We start from the raw sequence: 16965 nt of genomic DNA, 5'->3' as shown, positions 1-16965 counted from the left end.
TCCAACCACTGGTGAAAGGGTAAGAAATTTGTTCAGTTCCAAAGATGGAATATAAATCTCCTATATGTGGCCATTTGTTGAGCAGTAAGGAGGCAGAAAATCTGCACAAGGAAATTATGTGTACTAACATGTCATGAAAATCAGGGTGATTACATTTGTACCCACCTTTGAAAATCCTGCTGCCCACTCTATCATCTCCTCAGATATAGATAACTGTTGATCACGTGGTACATCTGGATTAAAATGTCCTACTTTAACTTTAAGTCCAAAACCTTCTGGAAAATTCCAAACGTTGAGAATGTCATACGTGGAACCCAATTTCTTTTCCTCATCCAATGTCACTAGGTCACCAACAATATTATTAAATTGTATGTTCTTCAGAAATGGGTGTAGCTAGAAGAGACACATCATTCTGTGAGGAAGTGTGCCCCAGCATTAAGAACAGAAAATCCAATTGGGAACCACCCTGATCTTTTGTAATTCCTGATTCACAATCTAACTTTATTATTAGCATCCCTTGAAGTAATACAAATGAAAGCATATGGAGGATGAAAATGTCATAGCATTTATGAAATATCAGTCAGTGTCAGGAGAAAACTGTAAATACAAGGAGATAAAACAATCTGTGGGTGTGGAATGCAGACAAATCTTAATGGAAGAAACAAATCTTGAATTTCCAGTAAGATGGAGGATTAGAAAGACTCAGAATTCACTTCTCTCCCAGAAAAATAGCTAGAGGACAGACCAAATATGCAAGGAAAAGTGTTCCAAGGTTGAGGACATAAGGAGGAGGGTGGAAACCATTGAGAAGAGAGAGGGGCAAAGAAAAAGAAAAAGACCCTTTTTGGGGTAAGTCTCTGAGTAAAAGCTGCAGCTGTAGCTGCTGGCACCCATTCTCCCATCCTCGTAGTATATAGCTTTGGACATTCTGTCAACTTGTAGGCAATGATGTCATAAGGGGTGTAATAGGTCCACTTACCGAGGAAAGAGGAGAAAGAAATTCACACAGCCTAAGGCTTATTCAGGTTTGACCAAAAAATTTGGTCTGCTGTGTTCCATGAGCCCTTCTGGGTGGGTAGGGCTGCACCATTGTTTTCCCTGGGAGTTGGCAGAAAACCGAAGACATCCAACCCCCTCAAATACCCTTCTTACTAACCATGACTCATTGTTGAGGACAAAAAAAAAAAAAAGCGAGAACAGCTTCTGAGTATGCTTGATTTGGAAGACTCTGAAAAGCACTGAGGCAGGATTCTCTTTACAGTGTTCAGGGTTACAGCAAACACATTTCAACCAGGGTTGGAGCTGAGAAATCTACTGGCAGATTATGGAGGTGGATGCAAAGAAAGTAAAATTAAATAAATAAAAGAAGCTTTTTTAAGCTTTTACAAACTCCTTCTCCAAGGTCCTTGGAATCTGGCCTGCAGTCCATTCCTGGATTCATAGACCAGATATCAGCAACTGAATAGGGGCACTTCTAAAGACATTGAAGAGGTTGAAACAAGAATTAAAGAACAGCAGTAACACATAGCCTCCTGGCATTAAATCCTCGATAAGAGGGAGAAAGTGAGCATCAGGGTAAACTCACCATCATAATCAGATCCCTAGACATTAGCAAGTATTTACATGTCATTTTGAGACAAAGGAATATTTGGCTCAAGCAAAAGAATATATCAAAGTCCCAGATGAGACACAGGATTTTTGACAACTAATCAGTAAGATTCATAAAAATCTCCTAAATCAAGTAAGTGAGCTAAAAACAATGTGGCTAAAGAGGTAAAGGACACCAAGAAGACACTAGTAGAGGACAAAGAAGAATTTGAAAACATAAATAGAAAAATAACAAAGCTTACAGGAATGAAAGATACAATAGGTGAGGTTTAAAACACATTAGAGGCATACAACAGCATGCTTAAAATCATAGAAGAAATAATAAGTGATGACATAGACAGAACAGCTGAAATCAAAGAGAAGTAAACAGAGAGAAAAGAATTGAAAAAATTAAGCAGGACTCAGAGTTGAATGATTACATGAAGTGCAACAACACATATTTCATGGGAGTTCTAGAAGTTAAATAATAGAAGGGAAAAGAGGCAGAAAGTGTATTTAAGGAAATAATGGCGGAAAATTTCCCAAACCTCATGAAAAAAAAAAAAAGAATTTACATGTCCTAGAAACACAGCATATTCCAAATCAGAATAAATCTGAATAGACATACCAGAGGGCACATACTACTGAGAATGTCAAAAGTTAAAGATAAAGAGTAAATTCTGAAAGCAGGAAGGGAGTTGCATATCATCACATATAAAGGACATCCAGTAAGTCTTGGTGCAAGACTTCTAATCAGAAACCATGGAGATGAGAAGACAGTGGTATGATATAATTAAGATACTGAAAGATAAAATTGCCAGCCACGAATTCTTTATCCAGCAAAATGTCCTATAAATATGTAAGTAAGTTTAAAACATTAAAAAATAAACAGAAACTAAGAGAATTCATAAACAGTAATCTAACTCTGTTGGAAAGATTAAATGTTCTGCAGCCTGAAAGGAAAAGACAGTAAAGAGAAGCTTCTAGCAGAGTGTAGAAGGCAAGACTACCAGAAAGAATAATCAGGAGGGTAAAAATGACAGATGAAAATAAGATTGGACATATGAAATCCATAGAATAAAATGATGGACGTAAATAAAGCTTTTACAATAATATCATTGCATGTGGATGGATTAAACTCCCTGAACAACAGACATAGGCTGATAGAATGGATGAAAAACATGAACCATCCATATGCTGTCTACAAGTGACTCACCTTAGGTTCAGCGATACAAATTGGCTGAAAGTGAAAGGTTGGCAAAAGATGTCCCATTCAAAAAGTGACCCCCCAAAATCAGGAATAGCTATAATAATATCAGACCAAACAAGCTTTAAATGCAAAAATGGTATAAGAGATGCAGAAGGTCATTATATGTTAATAAAGGGATAATCCACCAGGGAGGAGTAACAGTCATAAATAGCTATGTACCTAACCAGGATTCCCCAAAACACATGAGACAAACTCCAGCATATCAGAAGGGAGAAATAAACATAGACAGTAATAGCTGGAGACTTCAACATACCACTCTCATCAATAGATGGAACAACTAGGCAGATGATCAACAAAGAAACGGGGAAATTGAACACTATGATAAATTAACTAGACCTAAGAGACATATATAGAATATTGTATCCCACATCAGGGAGTTATATATTCTTCATTGTTCATGGATCTTCCTCCAGGATATATCACATGTTGAATCAAAATGCAGATCTCAATAAATACAAAAATATTGAAAGTATACAATGTGTTTTCTCAGATCATCTTGGAATGAAGCTGGAAATCATTAACAGACAAGAGAAGGGAGAAGTTGTAAATGTGTGGAGGACTACACAAAACATGCCTGAACAATCAGTGGGTAAAAGAGGAAATTACATGAGAAATTTGTAGATATCTCAAGACAAATGAAAGTGAGAAAAATTGCCAAAATGGGTGGGATACAGCAAAGGCAGTACTAAGAGTGACAGGATAGTACTAAATGCCTATACTGAAAAAGAAGAAAGAGCTAAAATCTAAGCTCCAAATGAGCAACTGGAGAATCTAGAAAAGAACAGCAAACCAATTCAAAAGCAAGCAGAAGGAAAGAAATAATAAAGATTAGAGCAGAAATAAATGAAATTATGTACAAAAAAACCCAAAAGCTGATTCTATGAAAATATCAATAAAATGATTGACAAGCACTTGGGTAAACTAACAACAACAAAAAAAGGAAAAGATGCAAATAAATAAATTCAGAAATAAAAGGAGGGGTGTTATAAATAACCCCACAGAAATAAAAAGGATCATAAGAATATAATATGAGGAATAATATGCAAACAAGTTAGACAACCTAGATAAAATGGACAAATTCCTAGAAATGCAAAAATAACCTACACTGGTAGTACAAGAAATGTAAAATCATAACAAGACAATCACATTTAAAGAGACTGAAAGAGTTATCAAAAATTTCCCAACAAAGAGAAGTCCAGGACCAGATGGCTTCACATTTGAATTCTACCAAGCATTTCAAGGACTAATAACAATCCTGTTTAAACTCTTCCCAAAAATTGAGGAGGAAGAAAATTACATGACACCTTTTATGAAGCCAGAATAACCCTAATACTAATGCCAGATACAGAAACTACAAAAAATTAAAATCACAGAAAAATCTCTCAATGAAGAAAGATGAAAACCTTCCCAAAATATTTGCAACTATAATGCAACAGCATATTGTAAGAATTATACACCACAGTCAGTTGCGAATTATTCTTGGTGTGCTAGGGTGATATAACACTAAGAAATTCAATTAATGCAATATGCCACATTAAGAAATTTAAGAAAAGCAAACATTATCCATTTCAATAGATGCAGTGAAAACATTAGACAAAATCCAACATTCTTTCTTGATAAAAGCAGTTCAAAGGTCAGAATAGAAGAAAATTTTTCAATATGATAAAGGGCATGTACGAAGAACTGACAGCCATTATTGTACTCAATTGGGAAAGGTTGAAATCTTTTCCTCTGAGATTGAGAACAAGGCAAGGATGTCCACTGTCACCATGTTATTCAATATTGTGCTAGAAATTCTAGCTAGAAAAACTAGATCAGAAAAAAAGGCATCCACATACGAAAATAATAAGTAAAACTCTCACTATTCATGGATAACATGATCTTATATTTAGAAAATTATCATATGTCTATGACAAAGCTACATGAGTCAATAAATCTGGCAGGATACAAGATCATGCTGCAAAAATCAGTAATGTATCTATACCCTAAAACTGAAGATTCTGAGATGAAAATTGGGAAAAAATCCATTTGCAATAGCAAGTAAAAGACTCAAACACTTTGGAATCAATTTAACCAAAATGTAAAAAACCTTTACATAGAAATTACAAAATAATAATTTTAAAAATTCTAAGAAGACCCAAACAAATGGAGAGACATTGCATGTACATGAATTGCATTACAAAGTATCTCAAAGATGTCAATCCTACTCAAATTGATTTCTAGATTTCACAAATGCCGATCAAAATCAAACAACCTACTTTACAAATAAAAAAAGAAAGGCAATTACCAAATTTATGTAGAGATAAAGAATCTCCTAAAAATTGAGAGTGAAGTAGGAATCTCATTGTCTGACTTTGAAATATATTACAAATCCACAGTGAAAAAAAAATTGTCATGGTATTAGCATAAAGATAGATACATTGACCAAGTAATAGAATTGAGAGTTGAGAAATAGTACCCCAACCATAAGTTCAACCTGTTTTGACAAGCCTACAAAGACCACGTCACTGTGACAAAACAGTCTCCTTAACAAATGATGCTGGGGTAACTAGATACCAATAACCAAAAGAATGGAGTACTCTTTTTTTTTTATTGATTTTGTAAAAATATTACATTAAAAAAATATGAGGTCCCATTCAACCCTACCACCCCCACCCCACCACTCCCCCCCCAGCAACCCTCACTCCCATCATCATGACACATCCATTGCACCTGGTAAGTACATCTCTGGGCATCTCTGCACCCCATGGTCAGTGGTCCACATCATGGCCCATACTCTCCCACATTCCATCCAGTGGGCCCTGGGAGGATTTACAATGTCCGGTGATTGCCCCTGAAGCACCATCCAGGGCAACTCTAAGTCCCAAAGGCGCCTCCACCTCTCATCTCTTCCTGTCATTCCCCATACCCATCAGCCACTATGTCCACTTTTCCCACTCCAATGCCACCTTTTCTCTGTGGACCTTGGATTGGTTGTGTCTGTTGCACCTCTATGTCAAGAGGAGGCTCAGATTCCACGTGGATACTGGATGCAATCCTCTTGCTTTCAGTTGTAGGCCCTCTAGACTCCATGGTGTGGTGGTTGTCCTTCTTCAACTCCATCTTAGCTGAGTGAGGTGAGTCCAATAAATCAGATTGTAGGAGCTGAAGTCTGTTGGGGCTCAGGGCCTGGCTATCATATTGTCAGTCCAGAGATTCAAATCCCCTAAATATATCTTAAACCCCAACACCAACTACAATTCCAGTAAAGTAGCATGAAAGTCTTGTGCAAAGAGATCCCATCTGAGTCCAGCTCCATCACGCAGAAACACCAGCTCCAAAGAAGGGCCAACTGACATGGCAGTAAACCCCATCTGCCATGACCACAGAACCCGTGGGTCTCTTTAGAATGGAGTACTCTTATCTCACTCCCTACACAAGAATCAATTCAAAAGGGATCAAATAGATAACTAAGTATAAAATCCAGGAACATAAACCTGCTAGAAGATGATGTAGTAAAGCATCTTCAAGATTAAACCTTACACTCAAAGCTGAAGCAATGAAAGAAAAAATAGATAAATGGGATCCCCTCAAAATTAAACACATTTGCAACTCAAAGGGCTTTCCAGAAAGGGTGAAAATGCAGCGAACACAATAGGAAAACTTTTGAAATCACTTATCTGTTAAAGGTATATCTATGATATGTAGTTTCTGCAACTCAACAATAAAAAGACAAATGACCCAACTAAAAAATGGGCAAAAGATTAATATATATTTATCCAAATAAGAAATACAAATGGTGAAAAAAAAACATGAAAATGAAAAGTTCAACATCACTAGCAATTAGGGAAATGCAAATCAAAGCTACAATGAGACATCATTTCACACCTATTAGCATGGTTATATTAAAAAGGCAGAGAACTACAAGAGTTGGGGAGAATGTGGACAGATAGGAACAATTATTCACTGTTGGTGGGAATATAGAATGGTACAGCTACTGTGGAGACCTGCTTGCTAGTTCCTATGGAATTTGAATATTGTTTTGCCATGTGAGCCAACAATATCACTACTAGGTATATAGCAAGAAGAACTGAGAATAGTGTCAGTAACAGATATCTGCACACTGCTATTCATAGTGCCATTATTCACAATTACCAAAAGATGAAAATATCCCAGGTGTCCATCAATCAATGAATGGATAAACCAACTGTGGTGTATAAATTTGATGGAATGTTATGCTGTTGTAAAAAGAAATAAAGTCATGTACATGATATGTGAAGTATATGATAACATGGATAAAACTGGAGAACATTATGTTGAATGAAGAAATCCAGGCAAAAAATGATAAATACTGAATGTTTGCACTATTATAAACTAAATATATTTTGTAAGCTCAAGGAGTTAATAACAAGAACATAGGTCTCTTGAAAATTGGAGGTTCGAAAATGGAAATCTGAGGTTTCATCTGTGGTAGAAAGGTTTTCGTAATCTTCAGAAATAAATACAAATGGTAAAAGCACATCATAGTGTTTGTAACCAGCAAGGCATGATAGTAGCTGAAAGAGAAAATCTAAGGTCCTATATATTACTAAAAAGAAAACTGAAAAATCTACCATGGGACTGTATAGCATAGAGAAACCTCATGCGAAATATGATATGGGTAATATTGCATATATAATACTGTTTTTCTTTGAAACAGGAGAAATCTGCTTTAATGTTACATGTTACTCTCAAATAAAAATGCAAACACAAGAAACATGGCCAGTAATGTATAGTAATATAACAAAAAAAGGAAATATACTAAGTGAAAGAAACCAGACAAAATGTACATCATCTATAAAAATATGAATACCAAAAAATTAGAGAGATGGAAACAGAATAGCAGTTATGAATGGCAAGTGAATAGAGAGATTGTGAGGTGACTATTAAGGAGTAGATTCTTGTCTTTTGTTTTCTGATTATTATTATTGAAGTGATAATGCCCTCATATTGATTGATGTGATGAATGCACAACTCTGTGATCATACCAAATACGAACAATTGTATTCTTTGAATAGATAGTATGTTTTATTTAAAAGAATCAAATGTAACCACAATCACTTACTATCTGAATTCTCCCAGGGAATCATCTTGTACCACCTAGTTATCAATACCTTAAGTGGTTACAGTATTAAATGAGGTGATTTATCTACAGTATCTGATAAAGTGCCCAATTTAGGAGAGTTATTTTCAGAACTGGTTCTCTCCCTGTTATCATTTAAGAGCTTCATGGAAGAAGTCTAAAGGTGTCCTAATGAAAATATTAGGTGGGCAGGATGTTGAGGTCCTTAGTAACACAAACCTTAACCTTGATTCATAACTGATTTCCTCCTTGCCACTGTACTTACTTTATGATGACCATTTCTACTCAGGGCTAGATTTACCTCCTGGGCAGTAAAACAAGTTTATCAACTCCTGTGCTTTTGGGGAAGAATCCTAAATTATTAAGTTAAGCATATGCAGAATGCCAAGAAAATCACATTTATTTCATGTTCTGAAATACGCATTCTATCAAATGGAAGAGTCATTACCTGCCAGGGTTCAAACACCAGCCCGTCTCCATTTCCCACTGACTGCTTTTCCACATGTTGAAGAAGCATTTCATGAAGGGTCTGAGTCACAGCATACACTGCATTATACACATTATAACTTCCTTCATTCATGACCATGTCAAAGTTCCGCCAAGACAACAACTCCAAGGAAGCATTGGGTGGACAATTCAACAGCGTGTTGCAGTCAGATTTAGAAACATCGCAATTAAAAGAGATGAACCACAATTTAGTGAGGTAAAAGTCTTCTGGGTATTTGGAAGGATTAACTGTCTGCATAAATTTTTTGAAACCAGGTATCTCACCATAGTGGTGTGAAAAAACGAGAGTCCCGTGGAATGAGTCAAGCAAAAAGTTTCTCTCACTGGGTGTAAAATCCCATCGTGAAGTTGTGACCCATACTTTCCCTATCACTAAATAACCCCATCTTCGAAAGTTCACACCTATTAGTGAGTCAGTGTCACCATAAATGACCACCACATTCACTGACGATTCTCTGATCCGTATATGATATTCCCAGTTAATTGAGAAATATCCCCTCTCATTGACAGGGATCATTTCCACAAAGGCTGCACAGACTCCACTCTTGTCCATCTCTCCTCTCAAGTCCCAGAGAAACTGCACACTTCTCTTGTCTTCTGAGATGACTAGCCCCACCCAGTTCCAGCTGAAATGTAGCATCAATGATACCATGGCAAGTGCCAGAGATCTGTCCTTGGAGGCTATCTGATAGAGTGATGGAAACTGGTCATGATCATTCAGTTGTTGGTCATAAACGCCAAAGGTAATCTAAAGGGGAAGGAGAAAATGAACTAACATGAGAAAGAGGATAGGTGAGAAGCACAATCTCAGTCCCTATGAATATTAAGGGATGGTGGGAAGTGGCAGAAGGGAAGATTTTCTCATTCTCTTTTCTAATCATTCCCCAATTACTGAGAACTTTCTAGAAAATAAATGATCCATTTCAGAGATCTGGGAAATTATTTTTTCTCCTTCCCCATCACCCTTCTTGCTTTATCAAATAAAGGATACGTGCACATCTCACCAGGTGTCTTTATACTAGTTGTACCCTTTGAGAGATACAGAAGCACAATTCCCTCATTTCAATGTTTTACGATAGGAACCTGAAAATGGCACCAAAGGGGACATGATTTCATCTCTCCTCCCCCCAACCCAGGCTCACCTGTGGAATTTTGTAGAGTTCCAGCAGTGTCCCAAACTGGGCAGAGTTTGCCCATGCTGTTCCTATAAGGGCAGCTGCAGACTTGCTCTGTTTCCTACAGTTGTAATTTGGGATGGCTTTGCTGAGCCCTGATTGCCAGATGATGGGGCTTTCCATTGTCCTCCATTCACTGTGTAGGGCATTATAGAGATCAAAGCCCAGAGTAATGTTGGGTAAAAGGTTGGGATTACTGTTGATCTCTTCAATGGCAAAAACCAAGGCCAGTACATGCTGGTAATTCTTTGTCTGAAATCTGAATGGAGGGCACAGAGAAGTTTAGGCAAAAGAGTCAAATCATGGTTATTTTAAAATACAATACAATGATTAAATTAAGGAAGGAAAACCTGGTTCTCCTGAGGGCTTGTTGTTTTGTCTAAAGCTAAAAGAACTAAAAGGCACTGTAGGGCCTTGACTGAATTCTAGAAATTCAGGGGATGATGACACAATTTACAAAGGAAAGAATAATGAATGTAGAAGCAGATCACTTTCATGGTAGGATATTTGCTTTGTGCTTTGATTCTGGATGAAAAAAAATTTTTTTTCGTATTAGCATATCATTAAATGTCTTGTAGAATGGCAGTAATATTGACATGGACTGAAGATAGAACAATTCCAATTAAAGGGTATATCACCTCAACATTTCAGTTCCACAGAATCGGCATAATTGGATTTCACAGGCAGAGAGAAATAATGTCTATGAGGTGAGAGGGCCCAGTAGGACACTGACAATCAATTACCCTAATCTCTATCCCATGAAAATATTGAATCTTCCACCATTAAAAATGAACAATCTTTGACAAAATGTATAATGGCTGGTTTGTCATTTTGTCAAAACTTATAAAATTGTGCAGTGCAAAGTGTAAAACTTAGTGTAAACGATACACCATGGTTAGTAGCAATGTTTCAATGTGTGTTCATCAATTGTAATAAATATACCGTACTAATGAAAGCTGTTGTTGGTGTGAAAATTACAGGGGAGGGACAAGGTACAGTACATGAGAATCTCCCATACTTTTGATGAAACCTCTATGTAACCTAAAACTCCTTTGAAATTAAAATATAAAAGTTATTACAGAAATTAACAATCTGAGAAGAGCCACAGTGTCCTATTGAAGGTGGAACCATGCAAAGCAGGAATATATGGGAAAAGTAAAAAGATGAAGGGGGAGGTGATTCGTCCTTATATCTAAAAGGATTGGAAACTCTTTAGGAGTGTAAGGGAAATAGCTCTGTAACGTATAAAAATTCTATAATCTATTTCTTAATTAAAATAAAACAAATCTCTTAGTTTTAATAATTAGCCAAGGCCTATAGCAGTACTTCCTCCCAGTGACCCTTGTTCTTTTCATCTTTTCTGCTGATTTGTGCACAGTTCAACTTTATTAATTAACAATTGTTTCCCAGACAAAGTAAAATTCCTTTCATTTTTATTTGACTGGAATTTAAAATTCCAAAAAGAAAAGTTTCTTGTATTCATTAGATATGTCCTTTTGTTGAGCTTTGATTTACATCATACTAATGTTGATTAATGTTTCCTGTGCACTTGAGAAGGACGAATATTCTTCTATTGTTGGACAGAGGTTTCCAAATGTGTCCAATAAATCAAACTTGTTAATCTTTTTTAAACATAATTTATATTTGTTAGATATATATGTTTATTTGCTTGAAAGAAACATGTCAAAATTTCTCACTATAATGGTTGATTTTATAACTTTTTGCTTCTCTTTCTGGCTTTATTTATTTGAGGCTATAATATCTTTATTTAATACTTAAGAATTGCTATACCTCTGTGATGAATTGAACACTATCATTATAAATTGACCATTTGATTCCTTTATACGCATTTTATCCTTATCTATTTTGTCTGGTATAAATATACTTACCTCTGATTTATATTGTTCAATGTCTGCCTCAGGTATCTTTTTTTAAACACTTTTTTAATTAAAGGTAATAGATCATAAAGAACCTTACATTAAAAAACATTAAAAAAACATAAGAGGCTCCCATGTACCCTGCTCCCCACCCCATAACCCATCATTTTTGTAAATTGTATTTTTTTGAAGATATATACATCACACACACAAAAAAGCTACATTAAAAAATATGAGGTTCCTGTATACCCCCCCACCCCACTCCTCCCACACGAACAACCTCCTCCATCATTGTGGCACACTCATCTCACTCAGTGAACACATTTTGGAGCACTACTGCACCACATAGATAATAGTTTACCCTGTAGTTCACACACTCCCCCAGTATACTCAGAGGTTAAGACAGGATATATCGAATCCAGCATCTGACCCTGCAATATCATTTAGGACAATTCAAAGTCCCAAAAATGCCCCCACATCACATCTCTTCTTCCCTCTCCCTGCCCTCAGCAACTACTGTGGTCACTTTCTCAACCTCAATGCTACAATTTCTTCTATTACTAGTCGCAATAGTTCTACAGTAGACTATCAGTAAGTCCACTCTAGTCCATATTTTATTCCTCCATCTGTGAACCCTGGAATGGTGATTTCCTCTCCACCTCTAGCTCAAGAGGGGCCTTAGGTTACACATGGGTGATGGATGCAATTCTTCTGTTTGCAGTTGTTGGCACTCTTGTTTCCCTGGTGTGGTGGTTGACCATCTTCATCTCCCTGATGGCTGACCTGGGTAAGTCCAATTAACCAGAGAGTAGGAGTCGCAACTCTACTGAGGCTCAGGGCCCAGCTGGCACATGGGCAGTCCAGAGATTCAAGTCTCCTGATTATGTGTCATCCCTAGCACCAACCACAGGTTCAGAAAAAGTGACAAGTACCTCAGTTATTTTTATATCTAACTGCATACCTTGGCCTTAAAGTTTTCCTTTTTATTTCAAATGTGCCTTGTAAACACATTTTACAAGGAAAAGAATGGTACAGGCTTTATGAAAAATAAATTGAATTATCTAGTGGGAAACTCTTCTAAATGTAGAAAAGAAGGAACAGCATAGGCTTGACCAACATTAAGAAGAAAATATGAATAAGGAAACACCTTTAATATAGTATTAGCAATTTAGATTATTCTTTACTAACAAACCTAACTTTTCTGCAAGGATAAAAAAATCTATCCTGCCATAACCCACTGAATGTACAGGGGGAGAGTGTAAACTACATTATAAACTATTATCCATGTGGTGTAGCAGTACTCGAAAATGTATTCACCAAATGCAATGAATGCACCACAATGATGAAAGAGGTTGTTGATATGGGAGGAGTGAGGTGGGGGGGTGGGGGGTTATATGACAATTACTTCCATTTTTTAATGTAACATTTTTTGTGATCTACGTATGTTGAAAAAATACAATTAAAATGATGGGGGTGGGGAGGTGGGGAGTGGGGTATATCGGAACCTCTTATGTTTTTTAATGTAACATTTTATGTTATCTATTAACTTTAAAGAAAAGGTAATTTAAAAAATTGACCTTGAAAAATAATCTTTAGGCTCATTGAAATAGATAATGCATTTAATAACGTGAACATATTTCTAACTGAACATATTATTTTAGAAGGGCATATCCTTAATATGATTAAAAACAAAATTCAAAACTGTCAAAATTAGAACCTGGAATTTATTTAGTGCAAAGATGATGAATCATAATTGGAGGTGGTGAGGGTTAGGCATGGCAGAATCACCCCACCCAGGGGTTGATCTGCACACCAGATACTCTCCCCCTTCAAGTTCTGAATAAACTAATGTGATTTGCCAAGTTTACTGATGCAGAGCGCCATATGCCTCAAGTATTGTGGAATAAAATCTGCTTAAATAACCCCTGAACAAAAGGCAATCCCATTAAAATCAAGAGTAACTATAAGTCTTGTTATTACCAGAATTTCTTAGTACCTTACTGGAATTTCTAGCCTATCAGATAATACAATAAAATAACAGGAAAATTGCATGGAAAGGGTGGAACAAGCCACAGTGTTTTGCTGGGGATACTATTTTTCATATGGGACTCGCAAGAGAAAATGAGAAAAGGAATTGTAATAGATAATAACCAAATATAAATAACTGTCAATGACTTTCAAATATAACATCGATAATGTGTAAAAGCTTTATTGAAAAATATGTATGATAGTAGTAGGCCAAGCAATTGTTCTGTCTACTGTGGACAAGACTATAAAATTCCACTGAAGAACATAAAAGAATTATAAATATTAGAAAGATGTCAATTGTTTGTGAAATCTTCTTAAAAGTAAACACAGATAGTAGATTACAAGTTTCCAGGGCTCAGAAGATGAGGGCATGGGGGAACCCCTTAGTAGGTGAGGAGTTTGTGTTTCAAGTGATGAGATGTGGTATAATAGATATTGTTGATGTTAGCACAGTATTGTGAATGTTCTAAACCCCATTGAATTGTACATATGAAAGTGCTTGAAATGGAATATTTGAGTTGTATGTATGCTTCTACAAAATGTTAAAAAAAAAGTTGCAGGGAGATAATTTTGAAGGTAATGGATGGTGATATAGCTTTAGAGGTTCCCTGGAAGCACAAGCTGTTCAGGAAATTAGTGGAAATAATTGAAAATAATACCTGGAGAAATTAACTTAGCAGGATCAATAATTGCAATTATTAATTAGCCACAAAATTTTAAAGAGGGTGGTAATGACACTGAAAAATATGGATATATCACTAGGACAGAATAGAAAATAGTGTAATGATTTCTGTACAAATAAATGTTTCATGTACAAACAAGATGGTCTTGAAAACCAGTAGAGTAATAATAAATCAGTTAATCAGTGGTGAAAGTAAATAATTTTGTAATATAAACCTGAGGTAATCAAATTCATTCTTGAAACTTTCCAGGTTTCATAATGAAAAACAAAGTACTACTATTAACATGTATTTATACTATTGTAGTTTAGGGGCCATGATCAAAAAGGAAAACAGATTAAGAGAAAGGTGATTGGATTTTACTTTACATGAAATTTCATGTTTTTAAAAAATATTTAAACATGCTGTATTAGTTGGCCAAGGGGTGTCAATGCAAAGTACCAGAAATCTGTTTGCTTCTATAAAGGGTATTTATTTGGAGTACAACTTTCTGTCCCAAGGCCATACTGAGGCAGGTTAGTACAGGGTAATGGAGGAGAAGATGACCCACAATATGGCTGACAAACAACATGGCCGGCAGACCACATGGTCAGCAGACAACATGGTTGCAAGACCTTGCTGGGACCTTGAGTTTAACCTTGAGGTCCCAATTTCTCTTTCCAGGACCTCCCCTGGGCCCAGATATTCCAAAAAGTCCTCGCCTTTTGTCCCCACCTTAGGAGAGGTAACCAACAACTGCTGGGGCCCCTCCCCTTATCATTAGCAAGGGGGTGCAATAATTAATAGTTTAAAAGGCAATCACAGGAGGCAGAACTCTCTCTGCATAGTGGGGCCTGCACCAATTCTTGGTGTGTATTTCTGTCTTTCTCTCCCATTTCTCAGTAAGCACTGGTCTTTCCCTCATTTCCCAAATAAGTTCTTTTTTTTTTACTATTTTATAATCTATTTTCTTTTTTTTTCATTTTTTTAAAAAATATTACATTCAAAAAATATGAAGTCCCATTCAACCCCACCGCCCCCACCCCACCACTTCCCCCACAGCAACACTCTCTCCCATCATCATGACACATCCATTGCATTTGGTAAGTACATCTCTGGGCATCGCTGCACCTCATAGGTAATGGTCCACATCATAGCCCACACTCTCCCACGTTCCATCCAGTGGGCCCTGGGGGGATCTACAATGTCCCGTAATTGTCTGTGAAGCACCACCCAGGACAACTCCAAGTCCCGAAAGCGCCTCCACATCTCATCTCTATCTCCCATTCCCCGTACCCAGCAGCCACCATGGTCACCCTTTTAACTGGCCTAACTAAACTGGGATGTTCATAAATTCTTTTATGCATCACAGCTAAGAACCTAGAGGAATCCAATGCTTTTCCATCTTCAATACAGAGTCCAACTCGAGGTACCATAAAAGGTGCTTTCTCAGCAAAGTCAGAAGCCAGGTGTTGAAGCAAGATGGCAGGTGATCTCTGCATGGTCTCTCCTTCCCTTCTGGGCTTCCTCTTTCTTTGAGCTCTATGGGCGCAACCTCTTGAGGTTTCCTGTTTAAGTGATCCTGCAGTCTTCTCTCACCTGGCATAGGGCATTTTTTCTTTCCAGGCCTTCTATATCAGACTTAGCTGTTCTGATCTCTTTCCACTGTCAGCTCTAACCGATCAGGCAAAATGGTCCATCTCTCCCTGGGGCCTCAGCTGATAGAGCTTTTCCCTTTCTGTCACATGGCAGGATCAAAAATGACAGAGCTCTCTCTTCCTGTGTGTCTTATGAGTGTCTGTTTATATCAGACCCATCAAGGGGATGCAAATCAAATTGTGTCACACCTTAATGATGTAGTCTAATAAAAAAGCCATAACATCAATCTTAACAGTTAATATAATCAAAGGTGCCTAGCTGAATTTAAGACAATCAAGGTGATCACACCCAGAGGAATAGATTAGTTTACAAATGTAATCTTTCTCTTTGGAGTTATAAAATAAAAAACCTGCCACATGAAGAACCATCTTTAATAGAGTATTAGCAAATTAGATAATTGTTTACTTTGATAAGGTTGAGCAACAGCCTTATAAAAGGAATTTTGGTTACCAAGTATTTGTTATTTTCAGTAATTAATATTTTTTAGAAAGTGAAAAAGCCTGTAGTTGAATAGAAAAATGTCCAAAGGTATAAAAGTTATCTCCCAAACAATATATTCTTAAGATCAATAAACCCAAGAAAATATGATATATTTTATATATTATATAAATTATATTTCATTATTAATATAATAAATGCAAATAATGCAAATGTATTTATACATGTTTTTATAAATGCAGATATGGTCAATGAGATGCCATTTTCAAACATCAATTTTTCCAAGTGTTTTTAAAAATTTGAAGAAGATTGATCCTCTCCTTCACAGTTAGTGAAACTGTCAGTGCATCTCTGGGAGGTTCCTTGACAATATGCTTAAAATGCTTTAAAATGTAAAAAATGCACTTAACCACCTTATGGCAAAGATTTCATTTCCTTATCTCAGAGTGGAGAGCAAAGTTCGATCTACTGGTATGTCCATTATGTTCTTAATTACATTAAGCAAATATTAGTAACCAATAAAACCACAAAAATTAGTATTGGATTAAAATTATGCTACCCTTAGACTATAATATTATGTGTTCATCGGTTGTACTAAATGTACCACACTAATGAAGGATGTTGTTAATGTAGGAAACTATGTGAGAGGTTGGGAGCAAGGCAT

The 16965-nt window shown here is 36.4% G+C and overlaps 1 protein-coding gene across 1 annotated transcript in view; it reads right to left on the bottom strand.

Annotated features, from left to right (window-relative positions):
• LOC101413802 (vomeronasal type-2 receptor 116-like) overlaps positions 1-15706 on the bottom strand; it is a 36926-nt gene extending 21220 nt beyond the window's left edge. The window contains exons 1-5 of the mRNA XM_071209687.1: positions 15638-15706; positions 14018-14077; positions 9608-9892; positions 8407-9213; positions 166-393 (exon numbers count right to left, since the gene is read on the bottom strand). Coding sequence (XP_071065788.1) covers positions 166-393; positions 8407-9213; positions 9608-9892; positions 14018-14077; positions 15638-15706 — 1449 coding nt within the window. The remainder of the gene's footprint in view (positions 1-165; positions 394-8406; positions 9214-9607; positions 9893-14017; positions 14078-15637) is intronic.
• Between the last annotated feature and the right edge of the window lie 1259 nt (positions 15707-16965).

Source organism: Dasypus novemcinctus, chromosome 19 (assembly GCF_030445035.2).
Source record: "Dasypus novemcinctus isolate mDasNov1 chromosome 19, mDasNov1.1.hap2, whole genome shotgun sequence".
Taxonomy (NCBI): Eukaryota; Metazoa; Chordata; class Mammalia; order Cingulata; family Dasypodidae; genus Dasypus; species Dasypus novemcinctus.
The sequence above is the reverse complement of the archived record's forward strand: the minus strand, read 5'-3'. Positions and strand labels throughout refer to the sequence as shown.